Genomic DNA, 19,712 nt, shown 5'->3' with positions numbered 1-19,712 from the left:
GTTGGCATTAGTAGACTTGCATTATCATGGTTTAGGTCCTATTTATCAGACCGCTACCACTTTTATGTGTAAATGAGGGATTATCAAATCAAAGAAAAGTTAAGTATGGAGTGCAACAGGGATCAGTTTTAGTTTTAAGTTTCCACTGACTGTCGATTGATCTACTGTTATGTCGTCTTCTACAGCAAAGAACGTAGGTGTAATATTTGATGCCAATCTGTCCTTTTTGAAAATAAAATTTCCAATGTTTGTACAACAGCTTTTTTCCACCTCAGAAATATTCCAGCTCCTTTTGCTGATACTGAAAAACGGATTCATGCTTTCATGACCTCATTATTGTATTGCATTACTGGGAGGATATCCAGCAAGTTTAATAAATAAACTTCAATTGTCTCAAACTGTAGCTGACAGAGTGCTGACTACAACCAAGAAATATGATCATATTAACCCAATTTTATCATCATTTCATTGGCTACCTGTTCAATGTTTTATTCATTTTAAAATTCTGTTAACTACATACAAACAGTGACCTTCTGACATGCTATATTCCATCACATTCATTACAATCACAAAATTCTGGCTTGTTAATAATTCCAAGAAAATCAAAATCCACAAAAGGAGGTAGATCCTTTTCATATTTGGCTCCTAAACTATGTAATCGTCTCCCTAACACTGTTCGGGATGCAGACACACTCGCTCAGTTTAGGTCTGGACTAAAGACTCATCTATTTAGCCAGGCATACACCTAATTTATCAATCAACTCACAATTAGGTTGCTTTATTTAGGTCTACTGAAACCAGAAACATCTATCATGATCTATAACTCTGCATAAAATTCAATGACATCTACACTAATATTATTCTATTTGTTTCCATGTCTCCTGAGGTTACCAGAGCCGGCCAGATCCTGCTCCGCTCCTGCTTGGTGTCGGACTCCACTGCTACGTGATGCTGAGTGATGTTGACAAACAACAGCCAGTGTTAGCCAGACATTACTTTTTTTTTTACTTCAGAGGATGAACTGATGCCAACTCCAACTGTAAAACATTGGAAAATTCATATGCCACTGCCTGAACCTTGGATTTAGGATGGACCCCACCGAACCTCACCGAAATAACCTGCCGGTTGAACTGCAATGCATCTCATTGATCTCTGCCTGAATCATCTTTGTCTATTGATGGACTACGGTCTTGAAATGGAATACATAGACTATAATTTAATTACCAACAAAAGCCTTCATCAGCCAAATAATAAAGGACACTGCATCTATGTGAACTTCTGCAGTTAATCCAGGATGGGTGCTTTTACAAGGACACGTCTATGTACATTTGCGTCAGGTAGACGCTTTTGATGCATCTTGCTTTGGTTGCATCTCGTCATAAACGTATTGTTTTTAGGAAAATGTGTCAAGTTGAATGTAGTTTGAAATTTAGAAAAACAAGTGTAATTTTTTTTTTTTTCCTGTACAGCTGCATGTTGCCTTTACAGCTGGAGTTGTGCTTACTGCCCCCTGCTGTTTGGGACTTGCAAAAACATGAAGGTGGTCCTTCAAGCTTGAATTGCTCCTATGTTAGTAATATTCCTTATTACAGTCCGATGGCATAATTAATTGCATAATTTTTTTACATTTTATTAATCGCACTGAATTAATGCATTATATTGGCAGCCCACGTACCTTGAATACTTTGATATGTAAATTACCTCTGTTATGATTGGCTAACCTCCTTGTACTTTGTATAGATGGTAGGTGGGCCAAGTTTCTAAATTCTTCCTAATTTGGAAGAATCAGTTAAAAATGTCACTGTTTCAAGATTTAGTATCTTATTTTAACTATGTATTATGTGCAGACTAAAAAGAAGACAGATATTTTTACTACTCATACAGTGTCTGTAGTAAGGCCACATCAGTAGGGCTTGGAGTATGTGATTTAGCTGGCCTCACTTGATTTTAATAAATGGAAAGAATCCATATTTCAGATTGAGATTTAGATAAACTGCTGCCTGCTGTGTTTATCTGTCTTAGAGAGTTTAAGATCTTAATGTCTCTCCAATATGACATTCATGGTCATTCTCCAAGAACAATGGCTGCAGACATCATCTGTCAGTATCTGATGAAATGGAAATTTCCACTGCTTTCTATTAAGCAAAGAGTCATTATATTGCTCATTATATGGCACATTGACATTTTGTTTATGTAATTTGTTAATGAATATGTTTGAGTTAATAAATTGTGATCCAGTAGTAAGTCTCACGAGCACATAATCTCTCTTTTTCTCCATCTCTCTCTCTCTCTCTCTCTCTCTCTCTCTCTTCTGTCTTTTACTTCAATCCCTCTCTTACACTTTAACAGCTCCATGAATCCCTCTTACCTTTCTCTCTTCAGTCTTCCATCTATTCTTTTACCTTGGAAAGTTCTTATTGACTTAAGTCAGTGAGAAGGAAAACAACCTCATGATTGGCATCTATTGAGTTGACTGAATAGTGAGATTGACTAGTAGGGAAATTACCTGTCTTTTTTTATCTGTGTCTTGTTTTTCTTTGTGCTGTGACTATGTTAAAGATGCATTCTAAACTAAATGCCGCACAGCAGTGGAGAGCCCTAAAGCCAGAATGAAAATTATGCAACTTTAACTTTGCAGATATACCAGTACAAATGTTAAATAGTAGGCAAACCATCATACATTAATAGTGATATTAAAATATTTTACAGTTTATGTGCTGCAAATGTATATTGCAGCATTACATACTACATTTTTAAGGAGAGTTCATGTTATTTCATATACAGTGTTCCAATATAAAGGTTTTTGACACATCTAAAAATTATGAATCTGCAGTGACTAGGGATGCCACGGTGTGAGTTTTTTATGGTTGCATTACAGTTCGAGAAAAACATTGTGGTTAACCGGATTTACGATTATTTGCACGTTTTCTTATTATGCAACAGCACTGATGCAACAAATGCACATCATATAACAATTGAACGTCTAAATGGACATATTTCTGGGGGATATGTGGACACTAAAGGCAGCCCCACAATAAGAAAACATATTAATACACACACAAAAATAAGAAATAGGATATACTCTAATGTAGGGAACTACGCTGCTTATGAGCATCCCGACCTCAGTGATGTGCTACAGTGTAACCAGAGTACTTCAAAAGTGCATAATTGTAAGATTATATTGGGTGTACAACATGTAGTTCATGGCATCCAGCAGTTTTTTTCTCTTTTGCATCAGTTTATTAAAGCAATCGGTTGTCTGTCAGACACCCAGACATAAAGAATCAAAATAAAGAATCAAAAATACTGTTCACAACATCTCACAAATAAACCTTTTTAGACTGCATAATAATGGGAAGCCTGCTTATAGCAGGCGATTTAAAGTCCGATCATGACTAAAATTGACATTTATAGGTGAATTTGTACCGAAGCAATGCTTTAAAGTCGGCATGTAACGGAAGTTGTGACCGACTTCCATATTGTGACGTATTTCCGAGTGTAACAGCTTATCGAACAAGAAAAAATTGTGGGATGGGTATTTGAGTTTATCCATTGGCTGTTGATTGGATTGTGAAAATATGGGTGTTGCATAGTGGAACAGAAGCAGATCTGAATGCTAGTTTGCAGTGGACACACACCCTTACAGTGTCAGTGAATCAGTGAAATTGAGCAGTGATCACAACACATTTATGATCAAACTGACAACATAAACGCACAAGCACATCGCGGACTTTGCTTACGAAGAGGCTAGAAGAAAACTAGAGAGTAAAAGAAAACCATATTTTAATGTGAAAAAAACATTTACTCATGCTGTGCATCCCAAAATAACTGCATTCAAATATAGAAATAAACTCCAGAGGCATCCAAAGTGTTCTATTCATTAGTGATCACCTCAGCTATTCAGGAATTAAATGTTTTAAACACATCCACAAATTCGCCATTATTCCTCCTCGTTCTAAGTATAAATTCAAGCCAGCTGAACCGTAACCAATGAAGTTTGGGTTAAGGAACTGAAACAAGGTTCAATGAATGAGGAAGCGGGAGATGGTGATTCCAATTCGTGTATGTCACTCTTTATTCTCATCAACATAAACACGTTCGCATAAGACATATAGGTGAAGCTTCAAAGGGCAAGTCAAGTATGGCAATGGCCAACACACAAAATAGCTTCAAGTGTCTCTCCCAGTCACATGCACATACGCAGCTTTGTGGTGTCTGTTTCTCTCTCCCTCACTCTATGGACTGAGCACCTTTTTATTTCCCCCATCTCTGTGGCTTTGAGCTTAAAATCACAATATGTTGTCTGATAAATTATTTTTTAACATTTTGAAAATTGCAGATGAGATGAGTGCTAAATACACAACCACTAGCCCATATTCAGACCATAGACAATCTTGACCATTCCCTGTTCAGTGTGGTTTTATATGTGTATCTTGAGAGAAAGAGCAGTAGTGGGCACACCTGGCTGCTTGCAATCTCTGCCAATTAGTAAATACCTTGAAAATGGTTTCAAAAAGAAAAAGAAATGATGGAGAGAGAGAGAGGGGCCAGGGAGGAATAGATGGAACACAGGACAAATAGAATTTAATTAATCGGTTCAGGATTTCCTCTTGCTTCCTCTCGCCTGGTTTTGTTCCATTTCTTTAGGGTCTGGTGTCTGTAATGACTAGTATGAGCTGGTCAAACAATGAAAGAGCCCCATTAGAACCTGCTGTTCATCATTTTTGCATTTGCACACTTCACTTTCATGTTCTTTTCCCTTTATAGGAAGGAGCGAGCCAGTAAATTTAATCCATTCTGAATACATTCAGCTGTTCTCTTCTCCAGCAGGTGGGAGTTTTGTAGGTCACTCTGCCACAAGCTTATATCTGCTGATAAGACCAAGCAGACATTCATCACAGATATGAATAAAGCGACAATGCAAGTGTGGCTTAAATGTCCAAATACTTTTGTGGACATGTGCGTTTTCTTTGTTGGGAAATAAGTAGAGACATCTCTAATTATTAAAAGCAACAGAACTAATAGATCTGTGATGGTTCTACCAGTGTTTTGCATTTTGATTTGTGCAGTAAGGCAGTCAGTAAGACAGATAAAGAAGCATTTAATTGAAGTATTTAATCGAAGCCGTCATTTAACACAGCAAAGCAGACAACACAGAAATTACCTTTTAATTATCTAATTAGACTCTATTATTACAAAGCCTGACAAGAGGATGTTGTATCATGCTGATAATATTCCAATGCCTATTTACTTCCCTGAAATGCACATTTTAAATATGCATTTGTGTTGAAATACAACTGAAGCCTGGTAACCTGTTGGGTGGCCAAATAAAGTCTCCACCCATTGCCTGGTGAGAGCATTTGAATTTAATTCACTGCAGCACATGTTTGTAAGGTGAGTAGATCTACATATATATTTTTATTAAAAGCACCTCTGGAGACTGCCAATAAATTGTTCAAGCACTTTTCAGATGTGCAGCTCCACAGCTGTCACAGAATTCAGACAGTGAGACTTTACGGGGTCATTGAGACAGATTTACTGTATCATTGTCTACAGAATATGTTGTGCAATTTTGAAATAGTGAAATGAAACTGTATATATATATATATATATATATATATATATATATATATATATATATATATATATTGCCCTCTTCTTTCCTGTTCACCTCTTATTTGTCATTCTGTGAGATACATACAGTAGATTGCTCAGGATTGTCAAAATATGCTATTAAAATCATCCATCAATCATCCATTACAACCACAATTATTATCCAATATAATTGTTCACTGACTATGTCACACCTACTCCCAGCTGCTTAATTACTGCGTTACTCAATTAGGCCTACTTATTTTAAATGGTCAAATCTTTGTAAATTGTGAAATACTCAATCCTAAATCCTCAATACATCCAGACAATGTGCCTGATTAATGGGGCTGCAGAGGTTTTACAATGCATTGATTTCTTTTAACTACTGCTCTCTCTGTGGCTAACCTTGCCACTGGCCATCTTATGGACATCATCCATCATTGGGATAACAGTGCTTCTTTGTGCTGAGTGTAATGGCTATTCCATTAGCATGGCATCGCTCTGGGATTAGCCCAGATGTCTCATAATGGAGATTAATGTTTGAGGAAACTCTCAGATCAATTGTCAAAGTGAGAAGTATCACAGATCATTGGGTCTGCTCAGATCGTTGAAATCATTCTGTCAGTCGATGCTATTTTTATGATGGTCTAGCAGTGCTTTTTTATTTTGTCTGGAATTTCTATTTGCAAACATTTAGATACCTGCCACACCACTGTGGGAGGCATTTAGAAGAGCATTTAAATATGTGAACACTACAAGTAAAACCTTAAAAAAGTTCGCCCGGCACGCTGTTACGAACCACTGAAACTAACTCAAAAACACCTTCCTCTCAGATTATGTTCTAAATAACGTCTTATGCATTCATTCTTCTTATGAAGTAAATCAGGGCCTTTATAATCCATGTTAGCCCAACATGATTAGCAAAAGTTGTAAAGAGGGTCTTGTGTGTTTCCATGGAAGCAAGGAAATCTGACCTTTTGCACAAAGGAGATGTCACAAATTTGCTTATTTCTTATTATTGACCAAATAGAGAATCTTAAATATTTCTTCTTTATTTTGCATTTCTTTTTTTTTTTTTTACTTTCTGTTTTACATTTGTTTTTTAAATCCCATATTCTCAATGCCGTATCAGACTAGACACCACTGTATATGATTAAATGCTAAAGGCCACTTTGGCTGTAATTTCTTGGTCTGATTAAACGCCCTCATCGCTCTTCTCTCTTCATTCTGTAGCCATATGCTCACAACAGGTCTTGGCAAGTGTTTCCCCTTTAGCTGTTGTTGGGTTAATCAGGAAGTGTGTTCTCTGAGTAGATGAAAGAGTCTAGCTCAGATACTTTTGAGACTGCAATTTCCCTGCTTCACCCAGTCTGCCAGTGTGTTTGATGAGGTGGACAGGGAAAAAAAGTGTCTGAAAGAGGTATGTCTGCCCTGATTGTCTTTTATACCCAAGTCTTTATTCTCATGAATGGGTTCCAGTTCTTCAGACAGAGGGCAAAATCCTAATCAGCATACTAATGCCACTGTTGTCCTCAACATCTGGCTAGCTGTAAGTGTTCGGTTGCTTTGATCATTGGCTCTTTAGTTCAGTTTGGCTTTTGTTAACCGCATGAGCCCACTATTTTAACATGATGAATACAAAAGTACTCTTGTTGTGGAATAAGCGGACTTGCGTGTCAAGCGTCTTTAAAGGAAACACCCCCGGCTTTATAACTTTAATATAGTTATATTGAATGTGTTATAGTTTTATTAAAGTTTAAATAATAAAGAAGCAGGTCATGTAAATAACTACAAACTCAGAAACTGGCATTTCTCTGTGCGGTCATCGGCACTTCTATGAGTCGCGTGTAGAAATCCAATCTAAGGGGGAGAGATTGAAACTGCACCCGGCTTATGCATACTCTGTCACGGGGACACTCGTCCCCCTCACGCACGCTTGCTTAATGCAGCTAGATTATACTTTAACGTGTTGTCTCTTGACTTATTGAATGATAATATATGTGTCACTGTGTGTTTCTTATTGTGAAGATAATTAGCAATACGCAGCTTTATTAATAAGAGAGAGTTTGTTTTTTTGTGAGTTAAAGATGGATTGAAGTGAACAGAAAGGTGAGAGAGGAAGTCTTCTCCCCCTTAGACACTGCAACAAAATAAGTTTTTGATTTGTTTTTGTTTAGGCTTGTTTTCCAATATAAATATCTAAAATTTATTTTAAATAATGTTAAATAACTTTAGTAGCTATACTGCAGAATAATTTTGTTTTATCTGAGAATGTTGAATATAATATTAATATATTATATTAAAATATTAAAATATCTAAAAATCCTAAAAAAAAAAAAAAAAAAAGATGCATTCACCTGAGAAAGAGCATATAAGATATTTGGACTTGCTTTTAGAGAATAGATCTTGAATATAAGTATATTTTGTCTTTACTGCACTCGCAGAAGTATAACCAAGTGAAAAAATACACTTATAAACAATTGTCCTTTTAGTGACAATGTACTGTCCTGTAAATCATTTTGTTTGCATTATGGCAGAGTATTGATTCAGATTTCCCAATTCTATTCCAATTCATTAGCTCTCGGTTCGATTCCAATTTCAATTCGACATTGATTCATATGGGAATATTTCAGTTATAATGTCCCTTTTTCTTACATATGTAAGAAATTCTCTCCCAGCTAATGCTGTTAAATATACAGGGGACCCTCTAACTAGGTTCATTACGAAAATATTAATTGTACTACTTATATTTATTAGTAGTGACCTGGGGTTGCAGGGATGGCAAAAAAAAAATATTTGCTTGGCTATATTGGACTATATTATGGCTTAATTCTGAAGTGAGCTAGTCAACCAACAAATTATCTTTCACCACTGAGATTGTTAAAATGTAAAACAAAAACAACAAATGCACACATCGCTTTGGCCCACCTTCTGTTAGGACCAGTTTAAAGACATTAAGACCTTGTCCTCCAGCTGTGACCCTAAAACACTGTGGCTCCATGATCCGCCATAATCCTGTTAGCATCAGATTAACTCAGATTACAGATTAAATGTTCCCCTGCACAGTGATGCAAAACCTCTCCAATACTCTGTACTAATCAGTCAACTGTCATTGGGTCCTTTTTAAAATTCAAGTGCCCTTTTTTATTCTTCAAACAGACTTGGTGCATTGTAGTTAGCTGCCTGCAAGTAAACTTTTTTGCCAAAAGCTCAGTTGAGTTTTCAAGGCAGTGCTTATCTGTGGGTTAAATATGGAATGGTAAGCAATGATGTAGCCAGTCACTACGAAACTTAAATATTATGGTGAGACTCAAGTGGTAAGTGTCATAACCACCTACTTAAGAACATCTTCATTTACAGAATTGTGATGGGACCACACAAAATCCAAAAACATAGTGTACTTATAGAGGGTTTTTACTTGTCTGTTTGTTTGTCTTTCTCTCAATTACATCTTTTTTTAATGGGTTGGTATTGGCCTTTAGAACAGTACACAGTTATTTGCAAAAGTTACTGTCATGACCACAGAGCAAAGCTGCTCTAAGCTTTATTCAAAGTAATCAGATTTTCTGTAGCCCAACTGAAAAACAAGATTACATAAACAAATGTACACAACAACAACATTAACAAATGCACTAGATAAACCAAATGAGAGTTATTAATGTACTATTGTTTGCAAACACTGTGGTCCATTTATAATAATATCAGGATCTATTGAGTAGAAATGCATAAAGTGTTACACAGATATTACAGTTTTATTCAAATATTGAGACTTCTGTGACACAAACTTTTTCAGTCAGTGCTTTACTTGACAATTAATCTGCCCATCTGGAGTAACAGATCGTAGTCTACAAATTTGGTGGTGTGTGGTCGTATACTGGGCCTTGACCTCTGTGCAAGGGTCATAGCGTGATGGCATCCAGAGCTCTCTTCTCTTTCTCAGCATTGTTTTTCCTGACTTCTGAAAACATTGCAAGCTTTTTTTATTATTATTATTATTTTATCCCCTTTTCTTCCAATTTGGAATGCCCAATTCCTTCTACTTATTAGGTCCTTGTGGTGGCGTTGTTACTCCCCTCAATCCGGGTGGCGGAGGACAAGACTTGGTTTCCTCTGCTTCTGAGAAAAATTACTTGTGTCATGCACAAAGTAGATGTCCTAAATGACTTTCCAAATCTATAGTTTGCTAATATTATATCTGTGGAGTGGTTAAAAAAAATTGTTTTAATGACTTCAATCCAGGGCTGGACTGGGAAGAGAAATCGGTGGGTGTTCGCTGTCTGCATATCACGGCGCCGTTTTGTGGTCCGTTCTGCATAACGTGGCGGCTCATTTTAGCTTATCGCGGCCCATTCAGCGTGTTTCGCGGCTGACCCACTGGCCCGCTTGATTCTCCCTATGGCCAGTCCGCCCCGATCGGCCCCAAAGTGCGTCGGCCCACCGGGAAAATGTACGGTATGCCAGAATACCAGTCCAGCCCTGCTTCAATCTAACTGTATGTAAACATCTGACTTCAACAGTAAAGTTGTTAGTTGAGTGATTGTAGTGCTTTCACAGTGTTCTTAATTATGTGATAGCATAAACAGCAATCACCCCAGGGATGAAACTCCACCTGGTGTGTAAGTCTGTATACAAATAAAACAAAGAGAACAAAATGCAGATAATGCCACTGTTGATGTATTTGTCATAATAAATGTCCCTTAAGGCAATATAGCACACATTTATGCGTTAACCCATCTGTCTGCAACTTTTCTCTTTTTGTTCTCCCTCTCCTTTAGCCGAGCAATCAAAACCAATCAAGATCTGCTACCAGACACTCCGTGGACGAACATTCTGTATGATGACTTCTGGGGCACCCTGCTAACTCACAGTGGCAGCCACAAGTCTTTCCGCCCTCTTTGCACCCTCTCTTTCCGCCTCAACTATGTCCTTGGTGGCCTGGATCCATGGGGCTACCACCTGGTCAATGTGGGCCTGCACTGCTGCGTCACTTCCCTTTTCACATCACTCTGTCGCCCCCTGTTGGGTGGAGGACCATGGGGCCTGTTGGCAGGACTGCTCTTCGCCTCTCATCCTATACACACTGAAGCGGTAGCTGGGGTGGTAGGGCGAGCAGATGTTGGTGCAGCATTTTGCTTCCTATTGTCTTTGCACTGCTATGCCCAGTACTGCCATCTCAGGCCATACCCAGGGGTTATATGGCGGGCAGGGCTGTGGATGGCCGGGAGTCTGGGTGCTGCTGCTGCAGCCTTACTGTGGAAGGAGCAGGGAGTGACAGTTTTGGCCGTGTCAGCTGTTTATGACCTCTGTGTTGTGCATCGTCTTCACCTACGTCAAGCGATGATGGTACTAAAGGTAAGATTTGTGTTCTTGTGTGACTGGTTTGGAACTAATTTGCTGAGAAAGACAGATCTACAATTACATCAACTGTTTCTCTTATCTGATTCTCTTTAAAACCTTAGAAGAGTTATGCATCTGGTGGACTTGCAGAAAGTCTTTAGTGAACACAAACAAAGAATTTTGGAATAATATCTCAGCTATGAAGCAGAGGTGAGAGCAAGTCACACATGTTCAAGTCACAAGCAAGTCTTAACCATCAAGTCTCGAGTAAAGTCTCAAGTCCAGTGCAGACATTATGGTATATTGTTGAATTTTGAGAAGGTTTAGATAAGGCAAACACACATATAGAGGCAATGTCGGATCATTTCAAACTTGTCGCGCTACAAAACATGAGATTAATTGTGAATCATTTTAATTTACTGACAACCCTCAAACATTTGAACAGTAATTTTACATATATTAATCTTTCTAGATAATGAAATGATAACGAAATGATTTACTTAGCTTTTCTTGTTGTTTTTGAAATGTCTGAGGAAATTTGAGGTTGTTGTGGTTGTATCGGTTATTTTTGCATTGTATATTGTGCATCTGGCCAATCTTTTTTTTTCACACAGTGCAATTCGAAATCTTTATATCCAAAGGAGATTATTTTGGGAACTCGACAATCATCTGTCATTTTGGCGCGTTGTGAGCACATCATAATATTGTTGATTTATGCAGATCACGTCAAGTCTCGAATCGCTGATTCTCAAGTCTAAGTCAAGTCTTTTTCTTCATTTAGTCAAACAAGTCACATGTCCTTAAATTTGTGACTGGAGTCGAGTCAAGTCATGTAATTTGAGTCCCCCACCTCTGCTATGAAGTTCCATACAAGGCAAATTAATGGTGACCAGAACTCCAAAAGCTCCAAAAAGGAGATAAAGACAGCATAAAGTTATCCATATGACTCCAGTGGTTTAACCAATCTGGTTAAACCAATTCAGTTGGTTTTTGGTGAGAACAGACCAAAATATAATTCCTTTTACACTGTACATCATTTTCATTGCAGTCTTAAGGCACACTTAGTGGTGATTGACGCATGCACAGAGCGTTAGATGGCACTATAGGAAGGCATGATTGAGCATGACTGCTGTGTAGATATACAGTAAAAACAGAGTATTCCCAAAACCAACTGAATCGCTTCAGAAGACATTGATTAACCCAATGGAGACATGGATTTTGATTATGCTAACTTTATCTCCTTTTTTGAGCTTTTGGAGTTCTGGTCACCATTCACTTGCATTGTATGAACCTACAAAGCTAAGATATTCTTCTAAAAATTGTTGTTTGTATTCTGCAAGTTATACACATCTGGGATAGCATCAGGGTGAGAAAATTATTAGAGAATTTCCATTTTAAGCACACAATATAATGTTTTAACCTATTTTTGAGTTTAAATATTTTTGGGGATCAGTGCCTTTCTTAAAATATAACTTAGCATGATTTGCCCTGTTTAACTAACAAATGACAAATATTGTATAATAACAAATGCCATGTACTGGAATAATGGTGCCTTTTTATGTTAAATACCTGTAGAATGATTATATGGGCACCCTCATACTTGAACCTCATGATCTGCTTATATGATGCAGCTTCCCTCCACCCTTTTTTAGACAGTAGGCTAAGAGTAATCTCAGCGTGTCCAGTTTCCGAATTCAGAAGCCAACCTCATCCCAGCTGCCGGCATCTGTGCTTTTTTATCATGGCCTTTGTGCTGCTATGTTTACAACTTTTCTTGCTGGTAATCTGGAGTTCCCTGTGAGAGGCGGCAGGGAGAGTTATCGCTCTTGAGATTACAAATTCTCCACACAGCCACGAGCGCATGGGAACACAAACAGAGGGTGAAAAAGAAGGATGAGGAGGAAGAGAAGAGAGGAAAGAAAACCATGCCCTTTCTTCCTCCCTTTCTCTTTATCAAAGCACTTTCTTATTTACTTTTAGTCCCACATTGTAAAAGCAGCCTGAACATTGGCTTTCACTCTTTCATAGGGGCCCTATAAAATGCAGAATGAACAGTCAACAATAAGAAATCCCATAGGTTCATCTGGAATGGTTTTTTAACAATGAGGCTTGCATACTTAATGCCACATGTCTCAGACTTTACATTCATGCAGTAATGAATGCTATCAAAGTAAGGAAAAAAGATAGGTCACACTCATTGATATTCTAGAGGCTAGCAAACACCAGTGATATATGTTATTGCTTTGCAGTGAAAATCTAAAACAGTATGCTGTAGATTAGTTTTTCTTTTCAGACGTATGAATGTACAATGCAGATAGAGAGCAATTTTTCATCCCATTAGCTCTCTAATCAGAATGAGATGAGCTTAAGCTTGGGTGATTGTCTGGAATGCATTCTGGTATTTTTCAGCAAATCAGTGGTGCACAAGGCAGTGAAAATTCTCCACACCACCAGCCAACCTGTCTTACTCTCAAAGACAAACAAAGAGAAAATAGTATATTGATGAGAGAAGTTTTTGGGGAAAAAATATTGCTCAATTAAGTGGATCATTAAATGGATCTTTGAGAAATGAAATCTCATAAGATGTAATTCAGTGATAATGCACACAATATTTTGACTAATTTGTCTGAATGTTATCTGGGTGAGAATTTGCTCATGCAGTCAACAGCTTGATTAATTTGATGCCATTTACTGTATGCTGAGACAGGAAGCTGTGAAATGAAACAGGATGTCCCATATCCTTACAGATTTCACACAGTCAATTTCTGGTGTATAACAAGTTTAAGGGGAAGATTTGAGTCATGTTGGTGCAAATGGCCTAGTTGTATTTCTCCCCATTTTTTCACAAGCTTACTCATAAATATGTAGGTTGTATATTTACTGATGTAGGTGTTTTTTTTAGAAGACTATGGCGGTGGCAAAGGTCTCCAATTAGATATCTGACGATGCTCCTCTCCTGTGTCATATACTGATGTTAAAAATATTCAAAATAAATGACCCTCAGTCAAATTGGATGGTGTCCCACTGAAGAAACTCACAAACCTCAACCTTCCTCAGGAGTGCTTTGATTAGGAGAAACTAGACCAGGCACCTCTTTTGCCCTCTCAACAAACTCACAAGAAGCTGTATTGAGGTCAGTTCATCAGTCCTCTAATGCCCTGTCTACTTCTTTCTGATTAATATACTGCAGAAATGTGCTGAGTCAGGGGATTGCATATTTGTGTTTTTTTTTTTTTATGCAGTTAAGTTGAAACATGGCCTTGTTCCTTCCATATAAGTTATTTGTAAGGCAAATTCTTTTTAAGCGAGAATAAAGTCTATTTCAAATATAGCGAGTCCATATGGCTTGGTTACTATGGCATGCTTGGCCTTGTGGTTTATCGTACTTATGGAATGTCATAACAAACTTCTAATCAATGGCGGTTCATAGACACTACTATATATGTTGCAGCACACTTCAGTTTTTTTGTAGTTAAGCGCCAACTAATACAGCAAACATCAGAAGTTAACGATGAAGAAATATAGCTTCAAGATTTAATAACCTGTATAGGTTGTGTATCCTTGTCAAGGGACAGTTCAAGCTTGTTAGCCATAATCTCTAATTATTTACATATTAATTGATGAACTCTATGAACTCCACTTTCTTCCCCCTGGTTTCCCATACCTTCCCTCCCTTGTCTGGTACTTACGGGGCCTCCAATCCTGCCTTGGTCTGTGCCTCTGGCCCTGACCAGCTCTATGCCTCCTACCTCACCTTAGTCTGTGTGTCTGTCTGTGTTGTTTTGTCTTGTCTTCTGTTTTATGTTCCCTTTTTGGGATTCCAGGTGGTGTCCTTTTGTGGGGGGTAGTGTCAGGACCCATGTTCTATGTTTGTGTTGAGCATATAGATCAGTGTTTATCTCCTTGCCATGTGCTCTTTCTGTCTTTGCTTATTTGTCTATGTGGGCGCACAGCTTCAGCTTTGGTTTCCTTGCTGTGTGCTCTTCTGTCTGTTTTGTGTTTCATGTTGAGAGCATGGTGTCTGGATCCTGACTCTACTGTCTAGTTCGGTTTCAGTTCTGGCGTCAGGTTGTCATGCTCCATGTCTTGTCTTTCTTCCCACCCTCCCTCCCTTGGTCAGTCCCTCCTGTGTTAGTGTGTCTGTTTTGGATGCCAGGGGGCATCTGCCAGGGGAGAGTACTGTCACAGTCTCCCCTTGTGTTGAGTCCTTTGTCAATTCGCTTGTTGTTTTTTCCACTGTTGGTTGGTTCCTGTCTGTTCATGTATCATCAATCGGTTTTCTTTTTTGTTTGAGATTTCAAGTTTATCATTCTGTTTTCTGTTTTCCCCACTCCTGTTTTTTTTATTTTTGTTCTTTGTCAAATAAAGCCCACATTATTGCCTTCCTGCGTTTGGGTCCTGCTTTACTATTTTCCTGACACATTCACTCTAATTACATTTGGCCATTATGAGGTGCTGCCAAGTACATGACACAGACACAATGATGGCTCAAATGACACAAAATGGAACTGAAGAGATCTTGTTACTCATGCCTGCAAGCTTTGGTGAGAGCGCATACCTTTAGTCATTGTTGTACTTCCATGTGCAATTAGTTATTATGTACAATTCTTTTTCTTTTTTGGTTTAAAGAGGTTTTGGACATTCGGAGACGTTTTTGGACATTGGAATAAACTATTTTTATAATGCTATAACTTTTGTTTGCTTCGTGGTATCGACACAAAATTTTTATCTGTTACAGGTGACATGATTGGGAACAAAAAACATCAGTTTTTCTACCTTATTTGCACCCTGAGTACAATGTCAAATAAAAAAGTTTTTTTTTTTTAATGATACCAAACAAAGTCCATCTTTGTAAAGTTATAAGCCTTTAATTTTGGACATGTTACTGAAACAGTAAATCTTTAAAAACATCTTCTGTGATTAAAGGGTTAATCCTTATGTGAAATTGGAAGAATGTAGAATGTCTCAGGGTATCACTAGCCTTGAGTGAGTTGAGTGAATAGTTGTAAAACCCATATCTGCATTGACTGATTAATTCTGCTTCTCTTCATTTCTAGAGGAGGAACTTTACCTTGCTGGTCAGTCTGTCTTTGCTGGTTGGCTGGGGAATGATCCTGCTAGCAGCTCGGTTTTACTGGATGGGCAACAAGCCACCAAACTTCTCTAACTCGGACAACCCAGCAGCCGACTCACCTCATTTCCTCACCAGAGCGCTCACATTCCTGTATCTGCCAGCTGTCAATGCCTGGCTCCTCCTATCTCCAGACAGACTCAGCTTTGATTGGTCCATGGATGCTCTTCCTCTGCTCAGAACCATCACTGATTGTAGGAACCTTCAGTCTGTTACATTTTACTCAGGATTTGCTCTCCTGGCCTGGTTTGGCCTGAGAAGCGAGGGACCCTCTCCAGTCGGTGAAACGAATGGAAAATCCTGCATGAGCATTGGAAAGTCTCAAACTAATGGGAACTGTCATAGTCACTATAACAACATGTCCCTCCAGTACAGAAATCACAACATAGACTCAAAATCTTTATACTCTCCCAGTAGAAAAAATGGTTATCATAAGCTAAATTCCTTCAAAACTCATCAAAGGTCTCTTCCATCTACGGAGAACCTGGTGGTCTTTTCGCTCGGGCTGCTGGCTTTACCCTTTGTTCCAGCCGTCAACCTGTTTTTCTACGTGGGCTTTGTGGTGGCCGAGCGGGTGCTCTACATCCCCAGTATGGGCTTCTGTCTGCTACTGACCGTGGGGCTGAGGACCATGTTTTTTCGCTCCAAATCAAGACACACTAGAGCCGTCCTGCTGAGCTGTGCAGTGGGCTTGGTGCTTCTCTACAGCCTGAAGACTGTTAGGAGGAACCAGGACTGGCAGAATGAGGAGATGCTTTACAGGTCTGGCATTGCTGTAAACCCCGCTAAAGGTATGCTTGGAGAATACTGGAGAGCGAGAGATGATTCATTTAAGTTTAACTTGCTCTTACGCCTTCTACATCACCATTAACCAATTCTGCGTGTATGCTGCTATATCAGATATCACCGCAAGGGATATATAATCATAATGCTGTCATGTCAGTATCGCAAAATTAAATACTCCGTAAAAAATGTATTTGTTCGTAATGCTTTTCTTTGTGTCACTCAGCTTGGGGTAACCTTGGTAATGTCCTGAAAAACCAAGACAAAATGGCTGAGGCAGAGAAAGCATATAGAAATGCACTTTATTACCGAGGCAATATGGCAGACATGCTCTACAACCTGTGAGTTGATACACAAAAACACTTACACCAGCACGTATGTTCACATGAAATCATTCATTGGTAAATAAAGAGAGGGATGGCTTTATGTATAAAGGAGTTAAGACCTTTTTACAAGCCAATATTTATTTTTTATCTTTGTTTTTATGACTACATAGATCTCTCTCCCACTATTGTCTGCATGGCATTAATTCTTCACAGGACAGTGCTGGGCTGTGATAATTCAAGTTCAAACAGCACAGTTTTCCATGGAAACACAATCCAAAAAAAGTTTTGCTGGCCAAAAGACAGAACAAATGTACACAAAATAGATTAGGAGGTTTTAATCAGGTTAAGTTAATCAAAATACAATTCTTCATTATTAGCTCCTCATATTGCATTAACTAATGTTAACAAATACAACTTTTGATTTTAAAAATGTATTAGTATATGAAATGAACGTCTAGCTAAGATTGATACATGCTGTAAAAGTATTGTCCAATGTTAGTTCATGTTAACTAATGTTAACAAATGGAGCATTATTGTAGTGTTATCGCCATTTTTTAATGCTCTCTCCATATATAAAGTATTTGTATTTATATAATTATATAATATTATATTTATTATAAAAATAAAGACAGCTATGAATTTTCATGTATAAAGACCCATTTATACTGTGTGAAAAAAAATTGTATGTGTGATATTATAAATACTGCATGCTGTTGGCAAAATTAAATAATTTGCTTATATATTGTCGTTGTACTAAAGCCAAATATTTATTAAAATATTACTTTCTATTAATTTGACAGCATATATTTTTTGCTACCCACTAATAGAGTATTGTTAGATGTATAAAAAAAAGAAGAAGAAATAAAACATTGTGACACCGTTTTAATTTGTCCTGATTTGTAATCTTGGAGGGTAGCATGCAGGCACCTCTAACACCCATTAAGCCTGGAGAAAAGCTGAGAATTCTGTGTAAAACTGTGAAATGAGGGTTAACTCATGCTCTGTGTCCTCATTCTATCTCTTGATTCTCGAGCAGAGGAAAAGTCAGATAAGTTTATATATTATATTAATTTGCTCATGAATTTGGTAGAATCTCTTGGACCATTAAGTCCTCAAGCACCAGAAACTGTTACTTCCTGTTAAGCTGTGTGGTTTATTTCATTCAGGGGTTTACTGTTACAAGAGAGTGAGCGATTCTCTGAGGCTCTGCATTACTATAAACAGGCCATTGGGAGCAGACCAACTCTGGCCTGTGAGTTCAACTCTTCATTTTCTCTCTAATTTGTTTTATTTCAGCTTATTGACAAAGTGAAAGAGTTTGTTACTGGGTAAATGGTCTATTGAGGACTGTTTTAGTTTTCCTTCTTTTCATCACCACCTCTCTCTATGTCCTCTTTTCAAAGCTGCATACTTGAACATGGGCATTATCCTGGTGTCCCAGGGGAATATTGAAGAGGCCAAGCGCACATTCCACACCTGCGCAGCCATCCCGGATGAGAACCTGAAGGACCCTCATGCCCACAAGAGCTCTGTCACCAGCTGCTTGTACAACCTGGGCAAGCTGCTTCATGAGCAGGGCCAACACGAGGTACATCATCAGCGAGCCTTTTGCTAAAAACAAATGTTGCACACTTGAGATCAGCCATGGCTGTTTACTCCTCAAGTATGCCATGAAATCTGCACAAATATCAGCTAATAATCTTGTGATATGAATCATGTCAGAGGTATAGTCTAGCAAATGCATTGATGTTCTTGAATGAATGACTCCTTAAGTGTTTAGAATGAAAGTTCTCCTTGTCACAATAGCACATGCTGTTCTTGTGTGTGCCACAGGAGGCACTGTCCATATATAAGGAGGCTGTACAAAAGATGCCTCGACAGTTTGCGCCGCAGAGTTTGTACAACATGATGGGTCAGTGTTGTTCATTTCTCACTTTATGTGCATTGTAATAACTCATTTGCAGTATTTGATATTCGAAAACACTATGTCTACATATATCAATTACAAATTTATTTAATAAATCAATATCCTCTCAATCTGGGGCTTTGTACTGATCCTCTACAGGTTTTAGGTTAAATTAAATTACATTTGTATTTTTATTTATATAGGGCTTTTCACAATATACGTTGTTTTAAAGCAGCTTTACAGAAAGTCATGCCTTAATGTCTTAATGTCCCCGCTAACAGCTTTATAGAAAACATATCCAGTGGATCATTGTAATTGACAATTTTGGACACCAGAATATTTTTATACATCAAATTCTGTTTCCAGGCCCACAATCCATCCTTTTCTTCTTTTTAAAGAGAGTCAAATAAACATGCATATCATAGCTAAAATGCATATAGAGTCTGTAGTCTGGACTCCCTAAATGAACTGCTTACTTAAGAGCTGAATGTGACAAGTTTTTTGTGCTGCTTTTAGATTTAAATGTGATCTTAAAGGAATAATTCATTAAAAAAAATACAAATAAATCTATCACAATTTACTCACCCTCATGTCATTCTAAACCCTTTTTTTAATTCCCTTTTTCTCCCAATTTCAA

General features: G+C 37.9%; 1 protein-coding gene across 1 annotated transcript in view; it reads left to right on the top strand.

Annotated features, from left to right (window-relative positions):
* LOC127637393 (protein O-mannosyl-transferase TMTC2-like) overlaps nucleotides 1-19,712 on the top strand; it is a 50,566-nt gene that overhangs the window by 19,400 nt on the left and 11,454 nt on the right. The window contains exons 2-7 of the mRNA XM_052118425.1: nucleotides 10,368-10,944; nucleotides 15,987-16,851; nucleotides 17,070-17,184; nucleotides 18,336-18,421; nucleotides 18,573-18,757; nucleotides 19,003-19,081. Coding sequence (XP_051974385.1) covers nucleotides 10,368-10,944; nucleotides 15,987-16,851; nucleotides 17,070-17,184; nucleotides 18,336-18,421; nucleotides 18,573-18,757; nucleotides 19,003-19,081 — 1,907 coding nt within the window. The remainder of the gene's footprint in view (nucleotides 1-10,367; nucleotides 10,945-15,986; nucleotides 16,852-17,069; nucleotides 17,185-18,335; nucleotides 18,422-18,572; nucleotides 18,758-19,002; nucleotides 19,082-19,712) is intronic.

This window comes from Xyrauchen texanus, chromosome 45 (assembly GCF_025860055.1).
Source record: "Xyrauchen texanus isolate HMW12.3.18 chromosome 45, RBS_HiC_50CHRs, whole genome shotgun sequence".
NCBI classification, from domain to species: domain Eukaryota; kingdom Metazoa; phylum Chordata; class Actinopteri; order Cypriniformes; family Catostomidae; genus Xyrauchen; species Xyrauchen texanus.
This window is presented reverse-complemented; position numbering and strand designations above follow the sequence as displayed.